Here is a 27,557-nt window from a genome sequence, read left to right as displayed (position 1 = left end):
TTTTCTCGCTTGGACAGCATTTTTACCTTTTCTGAAGTAAAAAAGTAAAATATGACGAAAAGGCTGCTTATTGCTCTCCATATTTAAAAGGGCACCAACCAAAAACTACTGTGTAGAATTAATAGAACTTTTTCACACACAAGCCTTGCAATATCAGCTCTCAAGACATATAATGGTTATGCGGCTTAAGTGTGAAGTTAGTTTCGAAAAAACGTCATTAAGTCCTCTGACGGGAAAAAACGAAATGACTTTCCGAACAACCTAATAATAAACCCTTCAGCTCAGATTGAGACATACATAAACTTCCGCGCTCAGTTATATAGAAGGATCGGTTTATTGAGAATCAGAAAAAAACAGGAACTTTGCATAATTAAAAAGTGTATTCGATAATATTTAAGTATTTATTTATATAAAACGCAACATCTACAATAACGAAAGTATCACATATTTACATATATCTTAAATATTAATCTCATCAGGACACAACTTGTATCTTTTCTTGTAAAATACGTTTTGCCTTTTCTTTGAAGGCAGCAAGTGTTTCTGGTGTTCCATATTTTTCTTCAAATGTTCTATATTTATGGTATATAACTTTGGTTGATTTTAGAGGAAGGGAAAGAGAAATGGCCCTGTTTAGAACATCCCTGAAAATTCAATTGATTACATTATCGAAATTATTATTGAAGATGTGGGAGATGAAGTTTTTACAAAATCTGAAGGGGTAACAAGAATGGATAGATGGAGGAATTATGATGTTAGGGGTGACTTGTTGTTGGAGGATTATATTGGAGAAAGGCAATACGATGATGGGGGCATTTTTAGCGAATGGAAGAAGAAAGACCAGCAACACACATATGGGAGGCGAAAGTCGACAATAAAAGGAGAAGAGGGAGTCTGAGACAAAGTTGGGATTAAATGGTTGAAAAGGAGATTGAAAGAAGAGGAAAGAGAGTCGCAGAGGCCAAGGCGTTGGCAAAGGAAAAGTGGAAACAATTTATCATGTTCCAGTTGTTTGTCCTATTCAAGTATGCATGAATAATTCTCACCTTGCCTCTTTGTATAGGTTTTTACTAATTAGTTGGTCAATATAAACCAACCAAGCTCCTATTTTATTATGATAAGTTAGGAGTACACTTTCCATTATAAGTATACCAGTTTCAATCTCCCCATGGGTGAATTCCATTATTGCAAATTTCAATATAAGGTTGTACTCTGAAATTGAAATTAAAATAAAGTTATTTTGTCCTTGAAATTATATTAATATTGTCTTCCAAACTCAAACTTACGTTCTTTCTTGATAGTAATTGACTTAAGGCATAAATTCTTTATATTTCTAGCTTCTTTGAAATTTCCCATAAGATAATATATCTCAGCAATGTGAACCCACATCGAAGGTTCATTTTTGAATTTCGTTTTCATTTTTCTTATTTTCTCCTCTAATTCAACATGTTTACCACTTTTGAGAAGAAGTTCTGTAACTCTCTTGTAGACCTTGAAAGCATCATTCTGTTTAACAGCCTCCTCCAACACATTTTCGAAGGATTCCTAAAAAATGTTTTTTTCATATTAAGTAAATATGAGAATTGGAATGGAATAAAAAAATTACCTTTGTTCCATATAAATTTTCTATACTCAATAATGTCATCCAAATATTGAATTTATCATCTTCACAGGTCATATTTATAGATGCTAAGGCTCTTCTTCCAATGCTCCTAGCTTTTTCAAATTCTTGTACCTGAAATGGAAATAGAGTAATTGTTATCGTAACATAAAGCATTTATTTTAAGTTTTAAACTTTTCGTATCACAATGCACTAGACATCTCTCCAACAAACGCACAATGTGGTGAGTTAATTGTGAATATTGTAATTTAGGTTTTCTTGAAGTTTGAATATTTTTCTTCCGAGTTCAATGCCACTATCGACCGGTCGATCATTATATTGGAACACTAATTGTGAGGCTCTTTTTCACCCAACTAATAAACAAGATTTGATCTACTGAATAATTTCCAACTACACGAGAGCTCTCAGGTGCGTGGTAGAAGATCGCCGGTGAGTTATCTAATGCATTTTTGCCTTCATTATTATTTTGTTTTTAATACACAGTACATTATTTCTTTCAACTTAATAGTTATCGCAATAGAAATGAAGAAAATCAATAGTGTTCTTCACCCTTCGGATGAGCACTAACATGCAAAATTTCAACGATATATTCGAAATAGCGAACTCTATCGTGTCCACAAGTTTTTTGAAAAATTTGAGTAACTCAAAAGCCGTTGTTTCGATTTCTAACAAAATTTAATAGGCTTCTTAGCATCGAGGATCCGCATAATATCGTCTTTGAGCTCGATATCTTCAGCATTGCGACTTCTATCTATTTATCTATCTATAGCGTGTCCACAACGAAACATTACACACAAACACACACGCGCGCAGAAGCACATACAGAAAGAAATAATTTTTTATGGATTCTGAATCTATAACCTCTAAAATTCGAATATAATATTTTTCGAAAAAAAAATTTCAAAAACATGTTCATTGTTTTTTTAATTATATACTGAGTGAGTATTTACATGAAAATTTCAACCCAAAATTTAGGTCAAGCCAATTTGATATTCCAGAAGTATCAGCCAAAAAAATTGAATACGAAAAAGGGGTAGTGTCATTTCAACATTATAGAAAGCCCTTTCATTCTTTAAAGAGTGTCATTCTACCCATATATAGGGGAAGGACGTGAAAAAGGACATGAACTTATTTTTTTTTCAATCATAATTTGGCCAGTCCAAGCTTACTTCATAATTTTGTGATGAAATGCCAAAAATGGCCATATCGAATTATAGGTTGGTTACCCCGCATATTTGAAGTTATCAACAGTATTTTGAAACTCACCGATAAGCAGAAAGCTATGTATTTTAACCACAGCGTAGATGAATTTGGATTGTTCATCAACAGTTTTTCATACTGCTCACTACTTTCAACTTCTTGTGTTGGGTCCATAATTGTGTCTACATTTTTATTTTGCTCTAATTTATTTTGTTTTGTTTTTCTTCCAGATAACTTCTTCTTACTAAGATTTTCCTGAAAAGCACATCTATGTTTATCATAACTTTCACACAGAGACGTTTCACAGAATGAGTCTACAGACATTTCATAACAAAATGGTTCCTATAAAGTACGGTCCAATTATCTTCTGATGTAAGATTTCACAATTTGCCCACTAAAAACATTTTGTTGCATGGTCTGTAGAATCACTGCGAAATTTGGCAAGAGATAACTTACACACCCAGTATAGATATCTTAGTACTCACCTCTTCTCCTTCTTCTTCATCATCTGAAGATGACTCAGCCTCATTGATTTTTTTTGTCTCGGTAGAGAAGAAATTTGAAATAGACGATAATACACTGAGAGGACAATTTATTTGGTCCTGCTCTTTATACTGTCGCAGTTCTTCCCCAACGAATCGGACCTTATTCTTTTCATTTTCAACATTTCCTGCCTCTTCATTGTTCAATTCATCTGCTTCAGACTCTATTAATTGAGTATTAGTAGTATGGGGTTTTTGGTTAGAACAGATTCATAAATGCACAGTGTGATTGATGAAAATCGCCTATTAGAAGTTTTGGGAAAACTAGGGGTAATATAAGCTGAAAATTCGTAATCATGGAGTTTTGATTATTGATCTATTCAACTAGTATATTCTTACAGAAGAGACACTTCTTACGAAAACAGCATAATACTTCTTTATTTCAAATGGCACACCCTGTATTTTACAAAAAGAAAGAGTACTGTACAGCGTACAGCACTCGGGCGCATCGGAAGAATGATATAATAATGGAAATAACAATTCCGAAGGAATTGTCGTTAGTCATGACTAACTCACACTATTGGAACGACAATTCCTTCGGAATTGTTATTTCCATTATTATATCACCCTGTATTTTGTTGCATCATAAGAGAGTCCATTCAAAGACAATGTTAACTAGGAACCATACACCAGATTGATTCAATAGTTTCTTATTTGACTAGATTTGTCTGAAAGCTAACTTCTAACAACTATGGCAAAAATTCTTCATGTAATGAGTGAAAACTAACTATTATTTAAACGGCTTTTGTTTGGGCCATCATTGTTCCTAGCAGGGTCATCAATGTCGACAAATCAAAGGTAACAAATCTTGATGAATTCAAATTGAAACCCATATTTTTTATGCCTCATATCAATTCTACTCAAAAAAACATGTATCTGAAACATCCCTTATATTCAACTCAAATTTTAAGAGTCATTCAAGTTGAACAAAAAGTTGAACTGTTTGGCGATGATTTGCTCTGTTGATTTCCATTGTGTGCCTTGTTCTTTACTCTCTGATTAATTTAACTTCCGAATTCCAAAATTTTTCTGATATACTTCCACAAGAAAATATTTTAGAGGATCAACAGTTTTTCAATAATTCTCTATGATATAATGATTTTGGCCATATTTATTCTAAGAAATATGTAACACCCGGCACCCCCAAGGAAATTTTTCGCTAAAATCACAATAATTCAAAAACAGGTAAGGCACTTTGTTGTGATTGTTTTTGAATGGATTCTCTGAAGGTGGCTCAAAATGCTGGGTGCACCCTTTAAAATAAATCTACTATGCTGTTTCCTGTATAATCGAAAGTTACTCGTTGATAGAAATATTTTAGTTAAATAAATCAGTGCCCTCGACCCCCGCACGAATTTTCAGTTCAATGTTCTGTCAAAACTTCTAGTGGACAGTCTACATCAATCCCCCTGTATGCAAGGTGACCCAAGGTTAAACCGTCAAACGATCAAGTTAGGTTTATAAGGAAAAAACAAGATTTTTTTATTTCCAACATTAACAAGATGCAGGATGTCAATGTTTTTAGAAAAAAGAAGATTTTTAATTTTATGAATTGCTCTAAAACATTCTTGCTGATTTGGACGGAATTTGGCATGCTCATTTGCACTGATAAGGTGCAATAATTAATATCCTATAAATTAAATTCTTCATTCCAGTGGCTTCCTATGAGTAATCACTAATCACTCTGACCTTAAAAGAAATTGTAAGCAACTGTGTTTTATATGCATTACATTCTTTTTCTTGGTTAAGCAATTGAAAATACCCATTTTTTTTGTCTCCTAGATATTTTTCGTACCTCGCTTCTATCATAAGACAAAAATTGAAAACTGTTTCAATGCATGTAACAGGAAAAACTGAGGAGTTGATAGTAGGAAAACGTTTTTCATTTATTCATTCATTTAATTGAAAAACGTGAAACTTTCAGAAAAACTTCTCAAAATGACCCCCATCTTTTCCAGTGCAATGTTGGCAACTCGATAATATCGGTTTTGTAGCTGCACAGCACTTTTTCCTTAAAACATTGACACCCGTCAAAAAATAAGCAACTTAGGACTCATTATTATGCAAATAGAAACCCTTTTATTTTTTATAAATTGATCATGAACGTTTGACGCTTTAACCCTGTTTAGGTTGAAATGAAGGCAAGTATGAAGTGGCAAAATATTCTCACCTTCTTCACTTTCATTAGTCGATTTTCCATTCAGCGAATTAGAATATACTCCAGAATCTTTATTTGTATCACTCAAATCTTCCATTTCAACATCATCATCTTCCTCAGAAATTGATTCATCATCATTTTTTTCCATTGTATCATCATAATCATTACTTTCCACAACATCTTCACAGGTTAGTTCATTTCCTTCCATAGGTTCATTGACAGAACTGATTTCATCACTGATAAGTGAGGAGTCTAATTCAGACCAATTGGTATTTTTCAATATAAATGAGTAATCCAAGGAAAATTTCAATTTTCGATGGAAACCTATCAATTTTTCCCCATATCTCCTGAAAATGTGAATAGAAACAATATTACTGAAAGCGATGGGCTTAAAAAATTTCTGGAAAATTTAAGAATAATTTGGATCAGCGGCGGCTCAGTATAATAGCAAAGAGTAACAACAAGTTGTTACTCTTTTATAATAGAGAGCGTTCGGAGTAAGCAGATATTCAGCTGCACTTCAGCGCACTGCCCCAGATTTGGATTAGTGTGGTTAGATAATAGAAAGTATATCGTTTTTTTTACTTACCCGCATATATCTACTTTGAATGAATCAGTTTCATAATATTTTTTAAGGTTGGTATCAGAATCGTTTTCACATAACCTCAATGGTAAATACACCAACTGCCTATTAGCAGATTTACGAGTGACAGCCAGAATGTATTGCTCTCTGGTGAGTAGTTTATTCACTGTGAAATATGGTTCACTTTCTGGTATAACTCCATCTGAAAAAAAAAATGGATGTCACTCTATTTCCACAAATAACTTTTGAATCTAGAATCTTACCCTGCTTTGAATTTATCATTTTCATGATGGTTTGGTTCAAACAAATTTCGACATAATCCATTTGATAATTGTAGCCCAAAACCATCCCTTCAACTTTTTCACCTTTCTTCACATCTGAAATAATTATTGAGAAAATGATTCAGTTTGGGAAAACTGAAAACCTAACCTACTGATAATTAGTAAGTTATAAATTACTTACGCATCGACAAAGATGGAACAACCAATCCCTTACAGCCATTTGGTAACTCTACTAGACATCCCTTATCAGTAGATTGCATTACAGTACACAGTACTCGTTCACACAAATTATATTCATTTATGGGCCAACCATTTTGTGATCCATATTTTCTCAAGTATTCTTCATCTGCCAAATATTCAATGAATAAACTTGTTGAATTCTAGAATAAAAAAAAATTATCAGCTGTTGAAAACAGAGTTATCAGCCAAACTCAAATGAATTTGTGCAGAAAAATAAATATATTTACTTGAATATTTTTATCGAAAACATTTTCGCGTTTCAAACTAAGTTGAATAGTTTCATTTGTTCGATCAATCTGGATCACCCTGGCCAAAACACCCTGCTGAATTTCAAATCTTGGAATTGTTTTTTCTCGGGTAATGTACTGAAAATTCATGTATATTAATATAATATAATATTGCATTTCACATTAACCTACCTTATTTGGAACAAAGATATTCTTTTTGAAATTTTTTATAGGTGAAGATACAAATATACCATTTTCCTCAACTGATTCAACTGAACATCTAAGAATTGTGTTTTTCTTAATATTTTGGAATTTTGGAACCTTAAAATCGCATCTTTCATAAGCTATAGCTTCTCTTCTTGATAAAACGATTCCAGTCTCATTAGCTTTTATTACCATAAGGTCAGAAATCTTATCATTTTCTTTAATTGAATCTACAAAAGAATTGCAAATCTACAAATTTCTATATTCCGTATAACGGACATGCATTCAAGAGTATATAGGACTCATTTTCTTGCTTGTTGGACTGTTATGACCAAGTGAAGGCAGAATGACACAAAATTCGGTTAATATATATGCGAACGTCATAAACAAGGTTAATTTTGTGGTAAAAACAATACGCCAGGGTATTCTTCATCCTAGTTGTGCCGAAAAAACAAAAACTAAATTAATTGTATCTGATAAAACCTGGTAAAATAAGTTGGGTTAAAACTACGAATGTCAAAAATATTCGTGGAACGGATATAAAACTGAAAGTATTATAGAAGATATAGAAAGGTGGCGCAATAGGAGATCGAAAGTCTTCGAAGGCACTCGCTATGTGACACTAGCGCGCATTGGCCATCCCAATATACATCACCCTTCCAACTAACTCTGTAGAGACCCTATCCGAGATACAGGACCCATTTAAAAATAGAATGGCGTAAGGAAGGAGTAAACACAATCCATCTCAGCTACACCTGAAGAAGAAAAACAGAAAAAAAAATCCCAAGAGAGAAGTATCCTTCCAACTAGAGATTGTGACAGATAAGCTTAATAATCAAGATCCGAATTAAATGGCAAATAACATCACCAGTTAGTGATAGGCTTGTTCGTAGAGTGGTTCACAACGGTTGTGAACTGTACAGAGCAAGCGCAAATGGATTTTCGTCCCCCTAAAATGGAATTGCGCTTGCTCTGTACAGTTCACAACCGTTGTGAACCACTCTACGAACAAACCTTTTATATGCAAACCAAATCAAAAGTGGATCTGCCTTCGAAGTGGAGCAGAAGATCGGTTTGACTGGTTTGACAAAGAGAATTTGAAAGCGCCAAAGGCGCAGCTCTTCACGGGTTCATGAAAACTCTCATCAGAAGAACAAAAAATCTCCGTTTTCGCGATGTAAACAAACAACTGAGTAGGTACTCAATGTAGTTACAAAAATTGACGCCTGGTGGCGAACCGCAGAAGAATCAAAATAGACGAAAACTCTTCTGAAATTTTTTTTTGTGATAAATTCATATCACCATCGGAAATGTTTCAAATTTGAAAATTTTGGGCCTCGATGCCTACATTTTTTTATATAGTTATGTTAGAAGTCCCAAATAAAACATTCAATTCTTTTTTCATATTGCTGTTAGTTATAGGAGGAGGAAGTACAATCGTGAGACATTTCAACAATTTTTTTTTCATGCAAAATAAAACACTGTTAATGATACTTTTCAAGAATTTGAATACTGGACTAGTTTCTCCAAAAGAGTTTTCAAATTTTCTGATGAAACTGCACTCTACAGATTATTGAAAGTTTATGACGTTCCTAGACTTCACTTTTTTCAACTTTGGGGTTGTGATTTAATTTAATTTAATAGGTATTAAGATTTTTTTAGACATCTTAGTAGGTATCCTGCGACCTATCAGAAAAAAGTATGATACTCATTTCAATGGTCTTTCAGTTTTAACTCAATGTGCAAATTAAGGGATTAAGGAATTTTAATAACTCATGGTCGAGGACAAGGAAAACATTTATTTTAGTTCGCAAAAACGGGATTTCTAGCGGAATTGGAAAACATGTTGTACGACAACATTATCCGAATTTAGGTATAGAATTTCTAAGAAATAAAGATTGTTCAAACATTTAATCTTTGTTCGATGAAACCGCGAAACTTAGTCGGTTAGTTTTACTCTGTAATATGTGGTCGGCTGTCAAACAAGCGTGGCGAACACCTTATATATTCATCAAGAGTATGTCAAGATCTACAAAATTTCAACTCACCTAACATTGCACGGCAAAGTGTTGAATCAATGCTCAAATGTTCCACTGGAACAAAGCCCTCTGTATTCAACTTACTAATAAAGACTGTCAGCCCATTGTCCAATTTGTTTGTAACAATGCCTTTTACAGTTTTTCCTATTTCATCAGCTATAGTGGAACTGCCTTCTAATTTAAGGGATGCTACTATTTTATCGGTTTTCACCGCTATAACTCGTGCTTTAATCTGTAAAAAAATGATTATATTAAAAAAATTTGAACTATCTTTGGCTCGAAAATTCGAAAAGAAAATACATTTGGTCAAACGATAATGCTCTCGTCCCTAAGAAAAAGCCTTGTAGAATACTTCAAAAGTCCTTTGATATACATACCTGAGACTAATCAAAAATACTAACACTGAAAAAATGTAAGGGCTGATTCTGTGGTGAAAATTAAGGTGGGTATTTTTGGTATGAAATTTTTCGAAAAACCTCCCCAGGAAAAGTTACACCCTTTCGAATCTTTAAAAAAAAAATTGTTTATCTTTTTTATTTTCCCTGTAGATTGAGGTAAAGACACATTGTTTGTTCCCTATTGTTTTAGTTTTGAAAGTCCTAGTAGAAACATAATTTGGTTGGTTTGTTTTAGTTGGTTATACATTTATATTTTTCTCATATTGCTTGAGTTTTATCGAAAAAACTTGTAGAAACAAAAAAGGTATTGTATGAATTGGGCTTTTCAGCCATGTTTTTGTAGGAAAATTTTCATAAAAAAAAGTTGTGAGAAACAATATCTAAAAGGTTTACTATGTAAATCCTTTCTGAGCGTACTTCAGTGTTGAAAAAATTCTAGCATGTTACAAATGATATTTTCAAAGTTTCTTGTCTTTAGCCTAATATACGACGAAAATGATTAACAATTTTTTTTGTTAATCTTCGCAGGGGTGTTACTTTTCGGGGGGATGTTTAAAAAAAAAAAATTGTGTCAAATACCCACCTTAATTTTCCTCAAAGAATCACCCCTTTCAATTTTTTGGTGTCATTTAGATACACCCTGTAGAATAATCGCATCTGGTGCAAATGTATGTAACGACAATATTGTAACCAGTCCGGCCCTGGCGGCCGTTGTTTTCTAGAAGGGCCGCGAAAGCACGAGAATGTTTCCGGCGCCTATATAAGGGAGCAGGACAGTAGTACAGTACAGTTCACAGTGCGAGCGACAGACGAGTGGAAATAAAAAGTAGCGATATAGTTAGTTTGTTAGTTATTAGTGTTAGTATAAGTGTAATTAACGATATAATCATTAGAAACATTCAATTTATTGATAATTCCTCTTGAACGTACAAAATGTTAAAAATTTCTCTTTAATTCGGAAACAAATTCACTCAACATAAATTAATTCACGTTTTTATCATCAAACCATTTGCCCAGCTCCAAAATAATACAAGGAATTATTAAGTTATTAAGTTCGAGATGTCTCAATATAAAAATAATGAGTGGGTACGTCAAAATGATAGTATAAATATTTGAAATTGAAGAAATAAACCGAAATTGCTATGAATTCAGTGCAAACGTCCCGTTTCTTGACCCGGATCACGTGACTTTTATCTGTGTTACCAGCATTACGCCCGCAGCCGGTTAGACTCCTTCCATGGGTTAGTTTACTGTTTCATAAGCTAGAGTGAATCTACCTTCTAATTTGAGGGATGCTAGTAGCATCCCTTTATCAGTTTTTACCGCTATAACTCGAGCTTTAATCTGTAAAAAAATTTAAAATAAGTGAGAACCAACAGAGGAAGTTTCTCATTGTGGAACAGATAACTTTAAATGATCTGTAGAAATTATTACAAACGAATAAGAAAGAGGGGGGAACACTTCTTCATAGGGCAACAAATTAAACTCCCCAATATGTTTCTGAAAATAAAATTTTTCAAGTGTATTGTATGTATTAAGCCCGTTTGCAACAGCCGAGAATTCTCTAGAAAATTCACTCGATAAATCATGGGCCGTGAATTTTTTACCGCACTTTCGGTAGAATTTACTGTTCAGTTCTCGGCTTACAAACGGGCTTTAAAATTTAAAAATAAGAAACTTTCAAAACAGTATCTTACGCAATCATTAAAAATCGTGAAAGCACTGATGTGAAGTCGAGAAACTAATAACCCAAAGAAGGTGTGTAGAGAGACTCACGGCAGATAGAAGATAATCAGGTGATACGGGGCAAAACATACGGGAAAGTTCTCTCGACTCTATAAGTGAATCGATGAATTTTTGTTTTATTTGGATTTTTCTATATCTTCGTGTGTATAACTATCGTAATTTTACTGAAATTATTTATTACCTCTGATTTTTCAAGAAGGCAAAGGCAGTGGTATTTCATTTTTCATGTGAGTTTATATGTATATCTTGAATTATCATATTAATATTGGAAGTTATTTAGGTTGACAGTAATTCAATTTTAATTATTCCTACAGAACCCACCAAATGTATTCATAATATCTCTTTCACTTGAAAATAAATTTACATATTATTCAATAATTTTTGTATTTTTTTCACCAACCTCCCTTATTACCCATCACGAAAATAGTATATAAGTAATTTTAAGTTTGAGATGACCAAATATGATGAGGTGGTTTGCCAATCTGATGTTTTGAGGAAAAAAGGATGATTCTAAGTAATTTCAAAGTTTTTCTTGCATAAGAGAAAATAAAACTTTATATTATAGCGACTATACAAAACTTTCAAAATGACAAAGTTGAAAAAAATTTAAAATGATTACTGAAATAGATCCTTATACGACCCCAGACTGTTTGTTAGCTGAATTATAGCAAAGCAATGGAAAAAACTTATCGATTCGACCATGTGGTTTCGTTTAGGATGTTGGCACGTTCGATATTTACGTGGTAATTAAAATGGAAACTTAGAATTGCGGAATTGTTCTCATTATTTTTTAGTAACTTACACGATTTTATGAAATGTCTCATTTCGATACCAACTGACAGAAGAGACTTAGGACATAAGTGTAAAAAATAGAATACCAATCTCACCAATAAAATTCGTGCAAATTATTCACGAATTTTTTTACAATGGGCATCACAATCTTCTTGTTCGAACATATCAACAATCGTCGTAAAAATGGGATGAAATGAGAAAACATCATAGAACTTTTTTAACATAACTATCATGAGCATTTTCAAGAAACTGCCTCGATTTTCTACATTTTTTTTTTCACCCTAAATTGCTCGACACAAATATTATTATTCTCTCAAGTGACCTGATGCATCTAATCCGATGAACTTTTGGTACTGAACTATTCATTGTCCATCCATATGTTTATGATTTGTTTCGTTTTTGCGATGCAGGAGTCACCTTCCACAGTCCCGTACTTGAAATTCAAGGAAATTTTGTCGAATTTCTAGGGGTTGTATCTCAGCCATCTTGGATATTTTATGTAGACAATTTTATGGTGAAACCACTTATTTTGACGAGTTCTATCTTCTGTAAAAAAAGCCTCAACTTTGACTGTATATATACAGGGTGTTTCATTTCAGACGAGCCACGTATATTTCTTATACCATATTGATTGGGAAAATTTCCTGAAACACATCTTGTGGTTTGAACCCTAAGAAGGGTCGCTTCAACATCTCAAAATTGAATAGCGAAGAGGGGTTGAATGATACTTCATTTGAAAGGTCTTAGAAGCCTCTCTACATCGGTGTATGAAAAACGTAATTTTGTTGAACCGTTTTCGCCAAAAATTTTAAGCTCAAATGAGCCACCTTGAATATTTTGGTTATTAACGGAAATGGACTAGTAGGAAATCTGAATTGAGAAGTGAACTGCATGGAACGTGTCGTCGTCGATCGAAAAAGTAGTACATAAAACGGTTTTTGGCTTATTGGCAATCATCAGTATCAATATCTGAACTGTCGGAGAACAGTTTGAAATAATTCTCCTCATTTCTACTGGAAATCAGGGAACTAGTAGAGGTTCTTTCTACACTGAGGAAGTATGCAAGTAAAGGTCCTTCTTTGACGAATTTTTGAATGTTCATGATGAATTTCTCTTCGGAAACAGGTGGATATTAATTCGACGATTTCGAGTAAACTACCTAGTGCCGCCGAACAACTGACGAGGTCTCCAAAAGTCACCACGGCGGCAGTGACGTCGCGACAGTCACGCCGCTGCAGTGACGCTACAGACGCCGCGTCAAAGTCAAGACGCCCGGCTCAAAAGTCCACCTTAAAGCGTCGATTCAGTATATATCAAATAGCAACTTCAAAGTTATTTCTCATAGAATCATTTGTCCCTGTATTCCGTATGAACATATTCAAAAAAAGAAACTAGTTGGTTTTCTGAAATTTTTTTTTCAATCGCACACATGAGTTGACACCGCGATAATAAAATCTCATCGCATTTCGAATTTTGAAATTGTTACCACTGGAAACAGATCCAATGATATATATTAGTGAATTTCAGATTGTTTTTTTGCATACATATTTCAATTGGAAAAATTTATTTTTGATTTGTTATTTGTCTCTCCTGTTGAATATTCACTTCTTCAAATATACGTAGTAGTTTTTGTGAAGAAAAATTTCATACTAACCATTTTGAGAATAGTTCATTTCTCCACAATTATTCATTTTATGGCAAAAACGAAAGGGCCAGAATGTTCCTTGATGAGAATAAGAATCTGCATGAAAAATTTATATTGCCTGTTCAAAAAAAAAAAACACTTGACCTTGAAATGTAACTCCGAGGTCAGGCTGAATGTCTGCATTTGTCCTGAAGACTAAAAAATTTTTTGAAACATTTTTTCATCCAAGATCTTTCCAAGGAGTTATTTCAGTGGGCCCTTTAAAATGTGTCACCTTGTATATTATGTTTATCCTAGCGTATAATTAAACAACCTAAACAGGTTGTGAAGATTCAATGAAAAAATATTAAATCTTGAATAATATATAATTCAAGTGAGAAAAGATTCTATTTTCATATTTTCTGAAAAATATATATTTTTGATGAGGGTATGAGTAACATGTAGTGATAACACATCCATAACGTAGTTAAGCAAGGATGTATTGATAAATTGTGTTTGGAAGGCGTAATATTTCAAAATTTTCAAATGTTGCACCCTGAACACTCCTGGTTAAAAATATCATATAACCCATAATTCGAGAACTTATACAGAATATGTCTAACATTTCAAATTAATGCCGAGTATAAGACGTATTTCGTTGTTCGGTAGGCGGTTGGGTACGGAGTGCTGACGTAATAAAACTAATCCTATCTTGAAATCCTTAGGAACTTCACTATGGTCAATCTCCACAAATTCTGCTATTTTTTCACAAATTACGTGAAATTGAGACTATCACTATAATTGGTAGGCGAGAAATCTATCTAAGAGAGGGGGATCAAAACCTAACAGTTCTTCAGAAAAATACTTGCAGGTTGTAGCATGTATTCAATTTTTTTTGAAACCATATTGAAAATAACCCAATGAAATTTGTTTACCTGATTCGGAAGGAATTGGCGCGAAAAAATATGTATCGCGTTATTAGAGAGATATGGAAGAAGCGTATAACGCCGACGTACGCTAATAACGTTATGCGGTATTGGAATAACGTCTTGCGCTATCTGGCTCAGATTTTAGTCGTATGGAAGATACAAATTAACGTTATTAGCGTAGGTAACAGATGATCGGTAAATGTCGAAGTTTGTTGTCGATATAGGTTTCTAATGATTTTTGAGTTGATTTTATGCTGTTTTTGTGGATTATGTGCGTTTATATGGATGCATATCTACAGGAATTTTTGTTTGTGGAGTTGGATTAAACTGTATTGAAAAATACCTTTTCACACTGATGCTTTCATAATTTTAAAATTTATGGACATGGACCTATAAATGGCCACTATAGTTACTAAGAAAAAATTCGACTCTTCCTTTCATGTGACCCATTAATTGAAGATATACACTTTTACCTTTGGTTATTAGATTATTCTTGAGGAACTCATTTCGTCTCTTCTGTTACTATTCTCTTGAAAAAAATTCGTCTCAATGTCAATTAAGAGGCCCCTGTTTCAAAACATAACCTATTTATGTCAAAACAAACGGAAAAATAGTAATGCGCAAGGCAAGAAAACAACGTAAATTACGATAACGTTCAACGTTGTCCACCCGTAAATTACGGCATGCGGTAACGTTAATACCGCCCGCTATTCTGAAAATGGAAATACGCATGCGTCGTAACGTTATTAGTGCTTGACGTTATTACCGCTTGACGTTAAGGATGCTTCCATATCTCTCTATTCAGTTTGTTTGCGTTGGCCTATCTGATTTGGAAGCACTACAGTGAAAGAAATCCGGGTATTACATTTCGTCGTTTCGTCCAGCGAAGCGGCAGGTACAGCTAGAGAACTTTACAAATTTTGTACTTACCACTTGCCCAGAGTAGAAGAAAGCAGAAGGATTGTCCCTATATTCTTGTGTTATTTGAAAGTTGTACTCTTTGAAAGGAACATATCCTTCAATATTATTAAAAAAAGATAAAACCAATCCATGGGCTTTAGCTTTCAATACAAGGGCTGGATATATTTGATTCAATTGGACTGTTTTCAAATCATGGAAAAATTTATCTTCTTTAAGGAAAGATGGCTTTGATGTGAAAATAACACTCTTCTCGTTTGATGAGTAAACTCTGAAATATAGAAAAAGACTGTTAGATAATGAAACTGAAAAAAGTAATTCTTGAATGAATGAAACATACTTAATGGATTGCAAAATTCGTTAATGAACAAATATAAAAAATGAAACTCACCTTGCTTGCATCTTTTTACCAACCACAAATTTTTTCTTCAAATATTCAGAATATAAAACATCTGTCAAATGAATATTTGGGATGAAACCCTTTACTCGACCAACAGACAGAATAATGCCATTTTTCTTAATCTCTTGTATTGTTCCTTCAACCAGATCACCCACCTTCAAATCCTTGGAGGAAAAATATTTTTCCTTTAGAAGGTCTTTTTCTATACCACATATGTACACACGGTCCATATGATTATAGCCCAAAACAACACACTGGTGTTTGCTGCCTTTAGGAAATTTATCTTTTATGAAATTGTCACTATTAGAATTGGTTCTCGAAGTGCTCAAAATACGTTTGTTAGATACCCAACCTTTTTCCTTTTTATTGAGTTTGAAATAAACACCAACTTCATTTCTTCCTATAACCTAAAATAAAATATGAAAGATAGTCTGAGACCTGAGATAATTGTGAGAACTTTCAGATTATTGGAAACTATTAGAAAATAATATATGAATGAAAAAAAATTAATTAATTAATTTTGCTTCCTTTGAACAATTCTGATATGTTAAGTTTTTTTCATAAATGTACTGGAAAACATTCGAAAGTATAAAACCACATATTTTTCATTAATCCTTTTCAAACATATTCTGAAATTTTTCACTTTCAAATAAAAATCAAATTAAGAGATCTGTTGAGTGTCAAAGATATAAATCATTTTTCTATTGAAGCGATTTCCATTGGTAGAACTAGCTTCAGATTATTTGGAATGATAGTCAAAATATGCACTAGCACCACACTAGTTTTACCAACAGTTGACCCTATTTTATAGTAGATGTTTATCCCGTATCTGTCCATGATTCAAAGCTCTACAAATCACGGTCATCAGAGGATACTTTTTTTATAGGAACCAATATTTCACAAACGTGAATTATTTTCAGTTTGTAATCAAAATATTTGGTTCCACATTCGATATTTTATATCAGGCACTAAAGCTGTAACTTTCAAGTATGCAGATGAAAAAACACAAACTTCTCATTGACAAAAATTTACTAACCTCTGCAGATACTTTACTGCCTCTTTCAAATACCAATTCATAGATTGAAGCCAAGCTTCTCATACTCAAATGGGCGATTTTAGAAATGTTTTCCACATATAGAAGATATGCACACATCACTGTAGATTCCTTAATGGTATTTAAGTTTCGCATTACTGGATCTAATTGTGATTCATGAATGAAACCAGTATAGTTCTCCAAGAATTTACAGTGTATTCCATTTTTGACCACCTAAAGAGAGAGACAGATTTAGAACAGCAAAATATAGAATATAAATTTTATAATGAAGTAGTTGAAGTACATTATTGAAAATGATTAAAGGTAATCAATATACACCGAATGATCAGGAATATTTATCAACATACCTTTTCAACATATACCTCCACCTTTGTTCCAGGTAAGATCGAACTCAATGGAATAGTATCATCAGTAAGAATTGAATCAATATGTTGCCTCTTAGTTCCCACTCTTAGAATAGAAGCAGCATTATCAGTATCGACTCGATGCACTTTGCACCAGATTGGTTGTCCAATTTCTGGAATCAAAATAGAAATTAAAAATACATACTCAAAAATCAAGATGATCGAAAGATGTGTGAAAAAAAAAATGAAAATGACCTAATGATGCAGTCTGATGATGCGATGAAGGCACTGAGCTTGCTTGATTCTAAGATTATATGTGTCAAAGGAAACTCTGTTGAGCTTGTGGTTCCTGGTCAGGAATAAAAGAATATTTCAAATTAACATCCCAGGAAAGGGGCAGAAACTCTTTCCCACTATTTGTGGTATAAGAAAACATAACTACAGAAAGAGTTCCAGGAGTAGAAAAACACTGAAAGGAAATTAGTGTGGAGGAATCTTCCAAGATTCCTAGGGAACCTTAACACTACGAGATGTAAGAAATATCTTAGCAAGAATATGCTCCACCTCATTAATAGATTCCTTACAGGACATTGTTGCCTCAGTAATCACGTAATGAGAATGAGTCAAGCAAAAACTGACAAATACAGATTCAGTGAGAGGAGGATGAAACTCCCAAATCACCTAGCGACAGAGTGCCTCGCCATTGCTAATCAACTCAAATAATGCTTTGAACCAAAGATTATAGAGTAGAAAGATGGGAAACGAGGCGACTAAAGCGATTTGAGCGCCATCTGTGTGTCACGCGTGTTTTTAAGACGCTAAGACTGGTTGAAATATTAATTTGAGTGCCATTTGCAGAAATATATGACATTTTTTTAAAATTTCAGATGTCAATTTTGATCAAAGAGGTTTTGAATGTTTTGATTCTCATTCCACTTTTTGTTTATCTGGCTCGTTCTAGTTGCTGATTTTTGAAGTTTTTTGTCTTATTTCTTGGTGAAAACATAAACATATTGTTCGAAAATTATTGAATGGTGAAGAACGGTGGATCAAATAATAAAATGTATTTTACGTGATTAAGTTTTTCACTCAACTAAGGAAAATGGAAGCATAAGTATTAAAAGTCGTAACATGTGAATCGGTCATTCATTGATTCTAATTTTCAGTGCTCCGAAGTGGATAAAATTCTCAGGGCTTGAAGACAATTACTTCAGCAAACACTACTAACTACACCATGTGCAATGAACATTTTACTGCAGGTCAATTGAGAACTGTTCATCGACGTAAATTGTTGTATGCAGAAAGTATCCCTTGCATGAACGGCCTATTAAGGGGAAATTATGATCTTTATAGGTCCATTCAATGATTCTCAATTGCTACTCTTTCAATATATTCAGAAATGCAGAGGTTTTATTGATTTCCATTTGGGAACCGAGTGACTGTCAAATTGTTTTGTTTGGAAAGTCAAAGTTTTATGAAACCTGCTGTGAGTGTTTTGTTCATTCATTAATCAATTTGTATATTGTGTCATGAAGAGACCATATCATAAGGAAATCATAAAATAACCACCAAGAAACTATACTGACATACAGGTCTTGCATATGTCTGTAAGTTTTTTTTTTAAGTGTGGTTCTGAAAATAATACCTACATATGTAAGTAACTGGAAGTATGCTATGATGGTATAATGAATATTGGTTCATATTAATTTCTGATATATGTATGTAAATTTTACAAATTCAACTAAGTTCATGAATTCAGAACAACCTATTGTACAGAAACAACACCTTCAACGTATAGCAGATCACCATATACTTTAGTGTCCTAGTTAAAGCTTCATTTATTGCCCACTATTTCAATTTTTGTAAATTTTTTATGAATTGCAAATAAACATATAGCACATCTAACAGCGTTTTTCGTTTATATCAATTGATTCCAAACAATGTTTAGATGAAAACTAACATCCTGATCACAAAGCAAAACCATACTTTTTGTTTTGTCGCTCAGGATGTTTGTTTTCTGATAGAAACAAAGTCAATATTGGAATGCAATACGAGAAAGAGAATTCGAATTTCGCGCCCCTCAATCAAAAAACAGAAAACTGTTATCAAAAAGTTTTCCTGTATTGATAGTGCGTTTTTAGCGCCATCTCATTGTCACGCGTGTTTTCACTGGCCAAAATGTAGTCGGTTTTTAGTACTAGCGATATGAGGGCGTTTCCTATCTTTCTACTCTATAATCTTTGGCTTTGAACAAGATCTCAAAGTCACAGTGCAACTCTGGAATAAAACAAGGCTGCGTGTTAGCGCCATTACTGTTCAATATTTTCGCCATAGCTGTCTCGTTAAATGCTGACATCAGTATGCCTGCAAAAGGTGTTGGAATAAGATTTAGATTTGATGGAGGCCTGTTAAACCTGATGCGCCTCAGAGCAAAAACCCATACAAAATTTATCATGGAACTTCAATATGCAGACGACTGTGCACTTATCGCTAGCAGCCCAGAAGATCTACAGATAATGTGGGACACCTATAAACATATATACGAATCTTTAGGCCTTAGACTCAATAATGAAAATGGAATAGTAGGAAATCTAAATCGAGAAGTGAACTGCATGGAACGTGCCGACATCAATCGAAAGAGTAGCAGGTAGACCGGTTTCTGGCTTATTTGCCATCATCAGTACCCCATAACTCAATTCGATGATGCCGACCAGAATGAAATGCAGAACTCATATTCAATGCCAGAAATAACATCTGGGATATAACAGATTGACACAACCAAAACCCTGGTAAGTCGGCCAGAAAGCCTTCAAACAGATATCAGCCTGGAGGATGAAACTCTAGAACAGCTCGAGCAGTTCAAATACTTGGGAAGCTTCATAAATACTAGGGCTAACATGGACACGGAAGTATATAACCGTATCGATTCGGCATCACGGGCATTCTGGAAACTAAAGGACTGAGTGTTTCAAAATCACGACCTCAATCTGAAGACACAGACAGCTGTTTACAAAGCAGTGGTCCTCCCAACGCTTCTTTACGGAAGTTGGACTCCTAACAGGCGACACATCGAACAGCTTGAACAAACGTAACAGCGTCATCTAAGACAGATAATACACATCTGATGGTTCCACAAAGTTTCAAATGCAGAAGTCTTGCAGCGCGCTAGTTGTATAACAATTGAAACTCAAGTAACCATGACCGACTCGATGGAGCGGCCACATTCTGAGAATGCAAGACACAAGACTCCCCAAAATGGCTCTGTATGGCGAATTCACAGAGGAAGCTCGGAAACCAGGAGGCCAGTATAAGCGGTTTAAGGATATACTGTTGAAGTATATTTTATTCAGAATAAAGTTTTACAATATTATAATTGACAAATTGATTGACACCTTATTTTTTTATTGACAAGTCCTATGTATTTTGATATTAAATGAAATATACAATTATCATAGAACCAAAATAAACGAATGCTTGCTGAAAAACCTTTCCAGCTTCAACACCTTCCCTCATTGGGATATTTTGGTTAATCCCATTTTCTTTGTGAGAGTATGCAGTCTTGGTTTGAACAGAGGTTTTGTCATTAAGTCTGCCAGTTGGTCCTCTGTTGAAACTTTTTCAACTTTCAACTCTCCATCTAGAACAAGTTCACGCACAAAGAAATGTCTTATGTGTATATGTTTAGTGCGTCTGTGGAATTCTGGGTTTTGGCTCAGTCTAATAGCAGCTTCGTTGTCCACCATCAATGTTGGAACTGACTGAACACTGAGTATTTCCTTAAATAACCGCTTTAGCCATTCCATTTCTCGTGCAGCTTCACTAGCAGCCACTATTTCTGCCTCTGTTGAGGAAATTGCTACAGATGTTTGACGTTGACTAAGCCAAGATATAGCTCCACCAGCATACATGCATAAAACGCCCGTAGTGGAACGTCCTGTTTCACTATCTCCTCCATGGTCTGCATCACTGAAGGCCACTAACTCATCTCTTTCCTCTGGCTTGTAGCTAAGACCAAGGTCCATTGTGCCCTTCAGATAACGAAATATCCTCTTCACTTTTATACAATCTGCATTTGTTGGATTTTCTAGCTTTCTTGATGCGATACTTACAGCATAAGCTATGTCTGGTCTTGTACTTGTCATTAAGTACATTAAAGCACCAACTGCTTCTCTATAAGGAAAGGTTCTGTTCAATTCGTCATTTTCCTTCCCTAATTGAAAACCTTCCTTTACAATTGGAGTTGTTACAGGCTTGCAGTCTAACATACCAAATCTTTCAAGAATTTTCTTAGTATAAGAAGATTGACTCATTAAAACAGTGCCGTTCTCTTCTCTCCGAATTTGGAGTCCAAGAAAATAAGATGCCGGTTTTATTGTTATTTTGAATTCTTCTTGTAAACCATTCAAAAATTCGTTTTTCATGGTATCATTGCTGCAAGCTAGTAGTCCATCATCAACATACAAAGCTAACAATAGCATGTCAGTTCTTTGTTTTTTGATAAATAAGCATGGGTCGGCATCAGATCGTTTGAATCCTACATTTTCCAAAAAATCACTGAATCGTTTATTCCAACATCTCGGAGCTTGTTTCAATCCATACAAACTTCGTTGGAGTTTACAAACCATGCCGCTTTCATCTTCGAAACCTTCAGGTTGTTTCATGTATACCTCTTCCCCCAATTCACCATAGAGAAAGGCAGTACATACATCAAACTGTGTGAGTGACATATTTTTGCTGGCAGCTATGCTTAATAGTGACCTGATTGTTCCTCCTTTTGCCACTGGACTATAGGTTTGGTCATAATCAATCCCTTTCTTCTGGGAATATCCTTTTATAACCAACCTTGCTTTGTATTTTTCAACCGAGCCATCAGCATTCGTCTTGAGCTTGAATACCCATTTGCAAGGAATTGCCTTTTTTCCAGTTGGTAATTTTTTCAAAATCCAAGTATTATTTTCTTTTAAAGATAGTAACTCCTGCTTCATAGCTGAAATCCAGTGTTCTTTTTCATTACAAGTTATGGCATCCTTGTAATTTAAAGGTTCATGTGACTCACATATTTCTGCAGCAACTGTCATAACGAAGTCATCAAAACGTGATGGTTTTCTAATGTCCTTTCTGTCTCTTAACTGCTGTCTCATTTGTTCAGTACACTGTTCATTTTCTTCAAGTACTTCATCAGGCATCACTCTTAGTTCCATATTTTGGTTATCTTCTTCAATGAACTCTTCATCTTTGTCAGTCTCATAATTTTCACCTTTTTCATCAAACTTAAAATAATCAAAAATATTTTGAATTTGAATATTTTGACTTTTATTGTGTTCAGTATTGACTATTGGTAAAATTGCACATTCATCAAAAATGACGTCCCTTGATCTTACGAGTTTCTTTTGTTCTATAGACCATATTCGATAACCATCGTCATTTTCATAACCCATAAGAATACCTTTAATAGCTTTCTTTTCCATTTTCCTCCGATGCTTTTTCGGAACATGAGCATAGCAACTTCTACCTATGATTCTCAAATGGCTCAATTTTGGTTTCTTATTAAACCATATTTCATAGGGAGATTTTCCTTCAACACTTGATTTACTAGTCCGATTTAGAATGTATGTTGCTGTATTGATTAATTCTGCCCAAAAAGTTTGATCGAAAATTCCTTCTCTAGCGTGCATTAAAGCTCTTGCGGTTTCAACAACAGTTCGGTTCTCTCTTTCCGCACACCCGTTCTGTTGTGGCGTATATGGCATGATCAGTCTTTGTTGTATTCCATAATGGTTTAGTATTTTTCTTACTCTTATATTGTCGAACTCACCACCATTGTCTGAAATGATTTCTTTCACGCCATATCCTGCAGCTTTAACTTTCGCTAGGACAATGTTCAAATTATCTATCACTTCTGATTTGTGTTTCATGAAATATATAAAACGATACCTGCTATAATCATCCTTGAATAAGACATAATATCGATAGCCAGATTTTGATGGGTCAAATGGACCACAAACATCAGTATGTAACAGTTCACCAGGAGAGCTGGCTCGATCTCTTGTACCAAATTTAAGTACATGAGCTTTTCCATAGACACAACCTTCGCATAATTCACTATCAAGATTAACATCTAATCCCAGTTCCCTTTTCAGTATTGCTTTTATATATCTCTTATGTTGATGTCCAAATCTTTCATGATATAACTGTAAAACATTATCATTATTAACTAAATTAATTTCTTTGGAATTTTCTGGCTTTAAAGACTTCATTTTAAGTTTATACAATCCTCCTGAACAATTTCTTGATCCAACAAGTATTACTTCTCCAGATAGCTTGAAATAACATTCTTCTGTTGTTGAAACGAATTCACTGTTTGGATTCTTATCTTGTGCCGACAATGTTGAAAATAAGTTTTTCTTGATACTCGGAACATACCACACTTCAGTCAGAGGAAAAACTTGTGTTCTTCCGTTTACGTTTGTTTTCACTCTAACTGTACCTTTTCCTAATGCTGGTACTGACTCTCCATTTGCTGTTGTTATTTGATGATGTTTGTTAAATGGTAAATAGCTCTCAAAAACGTCACTTTGATTGGTAATGTGATTGGTTGCGCCATTATCCACGTACCAATTTTCTTTATCATTTTCACACAACAATACAACATTTGAAACGGCTAATAATGAAACTTTGTTCTTTGCATCACTAGCTCTATCAGTTTTGTCAGGTTTTGGTGGCTTGCCATCTGCCTTCCATTTCAGGCACTGCTTTATTTTATGTCCTCTTGATTTACAGTATTTACAAAACAAATTGCTCTTTTTGTTTGCTGTATACAATACTTCCTGTTTAGTCTCGTTTCTGCTTGATAATGCTTTTTCATAAGCACACAATTGATTCGTCAAATTATCTATAGTTCTATCTTTGATTGATACGAGCATCCAACTTGACTTGAACGAGAAATAATCTGAAGGTAGAGTTTCTAATATTTTACAAATAAGCAAAATTTCAGGTAAATCACACTGACACGCATTTCCAGCACTAACTTTGTCCTTCGAAATTTCTTTTTGAAGTTTATCCCAAAGATTCTTTAGTTTCGATGTATGTGTTGCTATATCATCATCTGCTTGTCTTTCATAGCTAAAGAATTGCATGCACAGGTCATATGTTTTGTCCTCAACATTGCCATCATAAAGTCTATGCAATTCCAGCCAAATTTCTCTAGCGGATGTGAAACGCATTACTTTTTCTAAAGTTTCTTGTGTCATGTTTAGAGTTAGAACTAATAGAGCGTTAGTATCGGCCTGATTGAAACTAGATAAGTCTTTCTCATACCTCTGTTTGTCATCAGTTGTAGCATCTTCTGGTAAGGATTTAGGGGCTTCCAATTTTCCTTCGATAACTTCTAAACCACCTTTAATTCCTCTTAACAAAATGCACAATTTATATTTCCAGGTTGACCAGTTTGACTTTCCCTCAAGCAAACCAATTTGTACTTTACTTGCATCCATTTTCTCAGTTTAACTCTTTTGCAATTTATAACTTCACTTTTATTCTGTTTCTAAACCACGCTCTGCTACCATGTTGAAGTATATTTTATTCAGAATAAAGTTTTACAATATTATAATTGACAAATTGATTGACACCTTATTTTTTTATTGACAAGTCCTATGTATTTTGATCTTAGAATATAGAATAACAGGAAGGAGCATATTGCTCATTTCAATTTGACCGGAATAGAGGAGAAATATGGCCGACATATATTTCCTTTTCAACAGTGGCGTAGGACAATGAAGTTTCCAAAAAACTAACTTCAATAGTCAGTTGATTCTGATTTATCAAAAAAATTAGGAAAGCACTAACGTAAAGTCAGAAGCTTTTTCACGCTCGTCCAAATTGATAATCGAAGCGTAAATTCACCCCGCCTAACACTACTTGGCTATATACTTAATGGTATTAAGGTCTAAGACTTAACATCACCTACGCCCATGGAGTTTTATTGTCAAAATGAAGTTTAAACATCACTTTGTTTATTTGGCCACAGATAACAGAATCATTTGACTTCCAAGTCTGCCACTTTTCAAATCAAAATTTGGAAGACCAATATGGCCGTTTCCGTCGCACAATTCCCGTCACATTTATTCAAAAAAGCTCCTTCCTGGTATTCTATGTTCTAAGATTTTGATATTAAATGAAATATACAATTATCATAGAACCAAAATAAACGAATGCTTGCTGAAAAACCTTTCCAGCTTCAACATATACTGCTTCAATCCCTAAAAGCAGTTAATGCCAAACATAACTGGGAACAACTAACGTTAGACAGATCACAGTGGAGGTCTTTGGTCCACAGTTATAATGGAGACACGAGAAGAATAAAACGGCGTCCAGATCTGGTTGGCGACTATCCATGCCCGGAGTGTCTCTTCAGTCACAGGAGGGCACACAGACGCAAGTATCCCTAAGAAGTTTGATCGCACCGGTAGTTGTGTCCTTGAGTCTTTTTGTAGATTTATTCTAGGTTACGGGATACAGCAATGAATGCCTAACTTTTGCTGATAACCCATAAAAACAATTCCAACATTTTCAAGTGAATAGAATGATTAAATGATGAAAATAAATGTGACCCTTATCTACGGCATTCATTCCTGATGAAAAATTTGCTATAATAGCAAGTTTGAATTCTATTGGTAAAATTACCTTTACATCTTTTGGAATGATTGTAGTGAGTTCATAACATGCATTCACTATGCACTAGTTCTCCTGATGAAATTTGCAATTGGACCAATTCATTTTATTCTTGTCTATTAAGAGTTCAAATAAGCAGGCAGAAATATAGCCAGGAAGTGATATGAAGGAAGTTGGTTTTTAGATTACAAGAATACTTTTTCAATGATTTTCTTTCAATTTTACATGCACTGTCCCTCATAAGAAAGGCACCATTACTACAAAAATTTATAAGAGCTCTGACTGTGGAAGACACAACTCAATTATACTTAAATATGCACCCATATATATGCACATCCACGCTGTGCTTATATATTATCCTAGCCAGGGTAAATGTTTACATTAGTGCCCACCTCCGATTTTGTCGTCGATTTTTTTCTAGATAAAGTATTGTATGAAATATCGATTGGTACATGTCTCAAGTTCGGGAGACTTGTAGTTTGGGAGATATAATTTCTTATGAAAATTGAGAATATTCGGTATAAATCAGTCGAATTGTAATATTTTCCCAGGTCATAACTAAATTCAATGGTTTATACATTTTATTAATATCTTAAAATGGTATTTTCATGTATATATATGATTTTTCAGCACCCCCAGCCAGATACTATACAGATAGATAAATTATATTCCTAATTAATTTATTTACTTACCTAGTTTTGCACCTTCTTCTAAATGCTGATTTGGAAGAAATATTCTGCAATTTGTAACACCACATTCTAGTTGATATCCATGGTCAAGTTCTGATATAACTGTAGCCCAAATTAATTCCCCCTTCTTGAAAGAATTATGAAGTCTATCACTGTTCACATCTTTAGGAGATATACTTCCAAGAATGACACAGTTTTCATCTTTAGTTTGAATTGTTTTAATTTTCAAAGGAACAAATTGCCCACAATGAAAAAAAGTTTTCAATACATCGCATACCTGGAAATGACCATTCATCAACTTAGATCAACTATGAAATTCAAAGTGGACTACTTACTGAAGTTATTTTTGAGCCATTAGATAATGCCTTTTTCAATGTTTTAACAAGTGTGTCAGATATTGAATCAATCATTACTTTTCCAGTGATTAATCCAGGTAACTCTACTTCTAAAGCATTTTCAGTAATTTTTTTGATGCATGCTAATAACGACATGCCTTCCAAAATTGTCTGTGGAGTAAGATGTTAGTGAGGGAGTGTTGTATTTGCAATTTTTCAACTTACTTGTCTCGAAAGCATTTTAATATGTGTTACTTGGTTTTCCTCAGAAATTTGTATGGTATTTTTGTCGACTTTTTCTTTCTTTTCTTTTTTCGGCACATTTCCAAAAAGCTAAAAGTTAATTTCACAGTTAGATTTCCAAAAACTCTTGTAGTTAAAACTTTACCGTGTCATTTTTTGCCTTTCGTTTTATTGTATGAATCTTTCTACCGCCTCTTGGGAAGATATCCATTTTTATTTCTTCTGATTTTGAATATTATCATTCACTAAATTTAAAAATGCGAAGGTCTGGAATAACCTAAAAGAAATGCTTGCCGCCACAGAACTGGCTTACCTCTTGC

The 27,557-nt window shown here is 34.0% G+C and overlaps 2 protein-coding genes and 1 long non-coding RNA gene across 3 annotated transcripts in view; 1 reads left to right on the top strand and 2 right to left on the bottom strand.

The window, feature by feature from the left end:
- LOC123312439 overlaps positions 1–1,040 on the top strand; it is a 100,586-nt gene extending 99,546 nt beyond the window's left edge. Inside the window, exon 23 of the mRNA XM_044896869.1 lies at positions 608–1,040. Coding sequence (XP_044752804.1) covers positions 608–637 — 30 coding nt within the window. The 3' untranslated portion in view covers positions 638–1,040. The remainder of the gene's footprint in view (positions 1–607) is intronic.
- Positions 383–27,557, bottom strand: LOC123312440 (protein RRP5 homolog). Its single transcript, XM_044896872.1, has 21 exons — positions 27,383–27,557; positions 27,220–27,327; positions 26,995–27,165; positions 26,663–26,936; positions 17,304–17,473; positions 16,939–17,169; positions 15,894–16,309; positions 15,515–15,773; positions 9,105–9,327; positions 7,045–7,286; positions 6,853–6,990; positions 6,567–6,765; positions 6,368–6,481; positions 6,111–6,306; positions 5,534–5,868; positions 3,307–3,527; positions 2,888–3,076; positions 1,607–1,735; positions 1,287–1,545; positions 1,047–1,212; positions 383–644 (listed from the first exon to the last, which is right to left on the bottom strand). The coding sequence occupies exons 1-21, from the start codon at positions 27,446–27,448 to the stop codon at positions 476–478; spliced, it is 4,275 nt and encodes a 1,424-aa protein (XP_044752807.1). The 5' UTR covers positions 27,449–27,557; the 3' UTR covers positions 383–475.
- Positions 10,380–11,868, bottom strand: LOC123312444. The gene is made up of 2 exons (XR_006537628.1): positions 11,421–11,868; positions 10,380–10,837 (listed from the first exon to the last, which is right to left on the bottom strand). It is a non-coding gene; the product is annotated as an uncharacterized LOC123312444 (long non-coding RNA).

The sequence above is a fragment of the Coccinella septempunctata genome, chromosome 4, assembly GCF_907165205.1.
Source record: "Coccinella septempunctata chromosome 4, icCocSept1.1, whole genome shotgun sequence".
Taxonomy (NCBI): domain Eukaryota; kingdom Metazoa; phylum Arthropoda; class Insecta; order Coleoptera; family Coccinellidae; genus Coccinella; species Coccinella septempunctata.
This window is presented reverse-complemented; position numbering and strand designations above follow the sequence as displayed.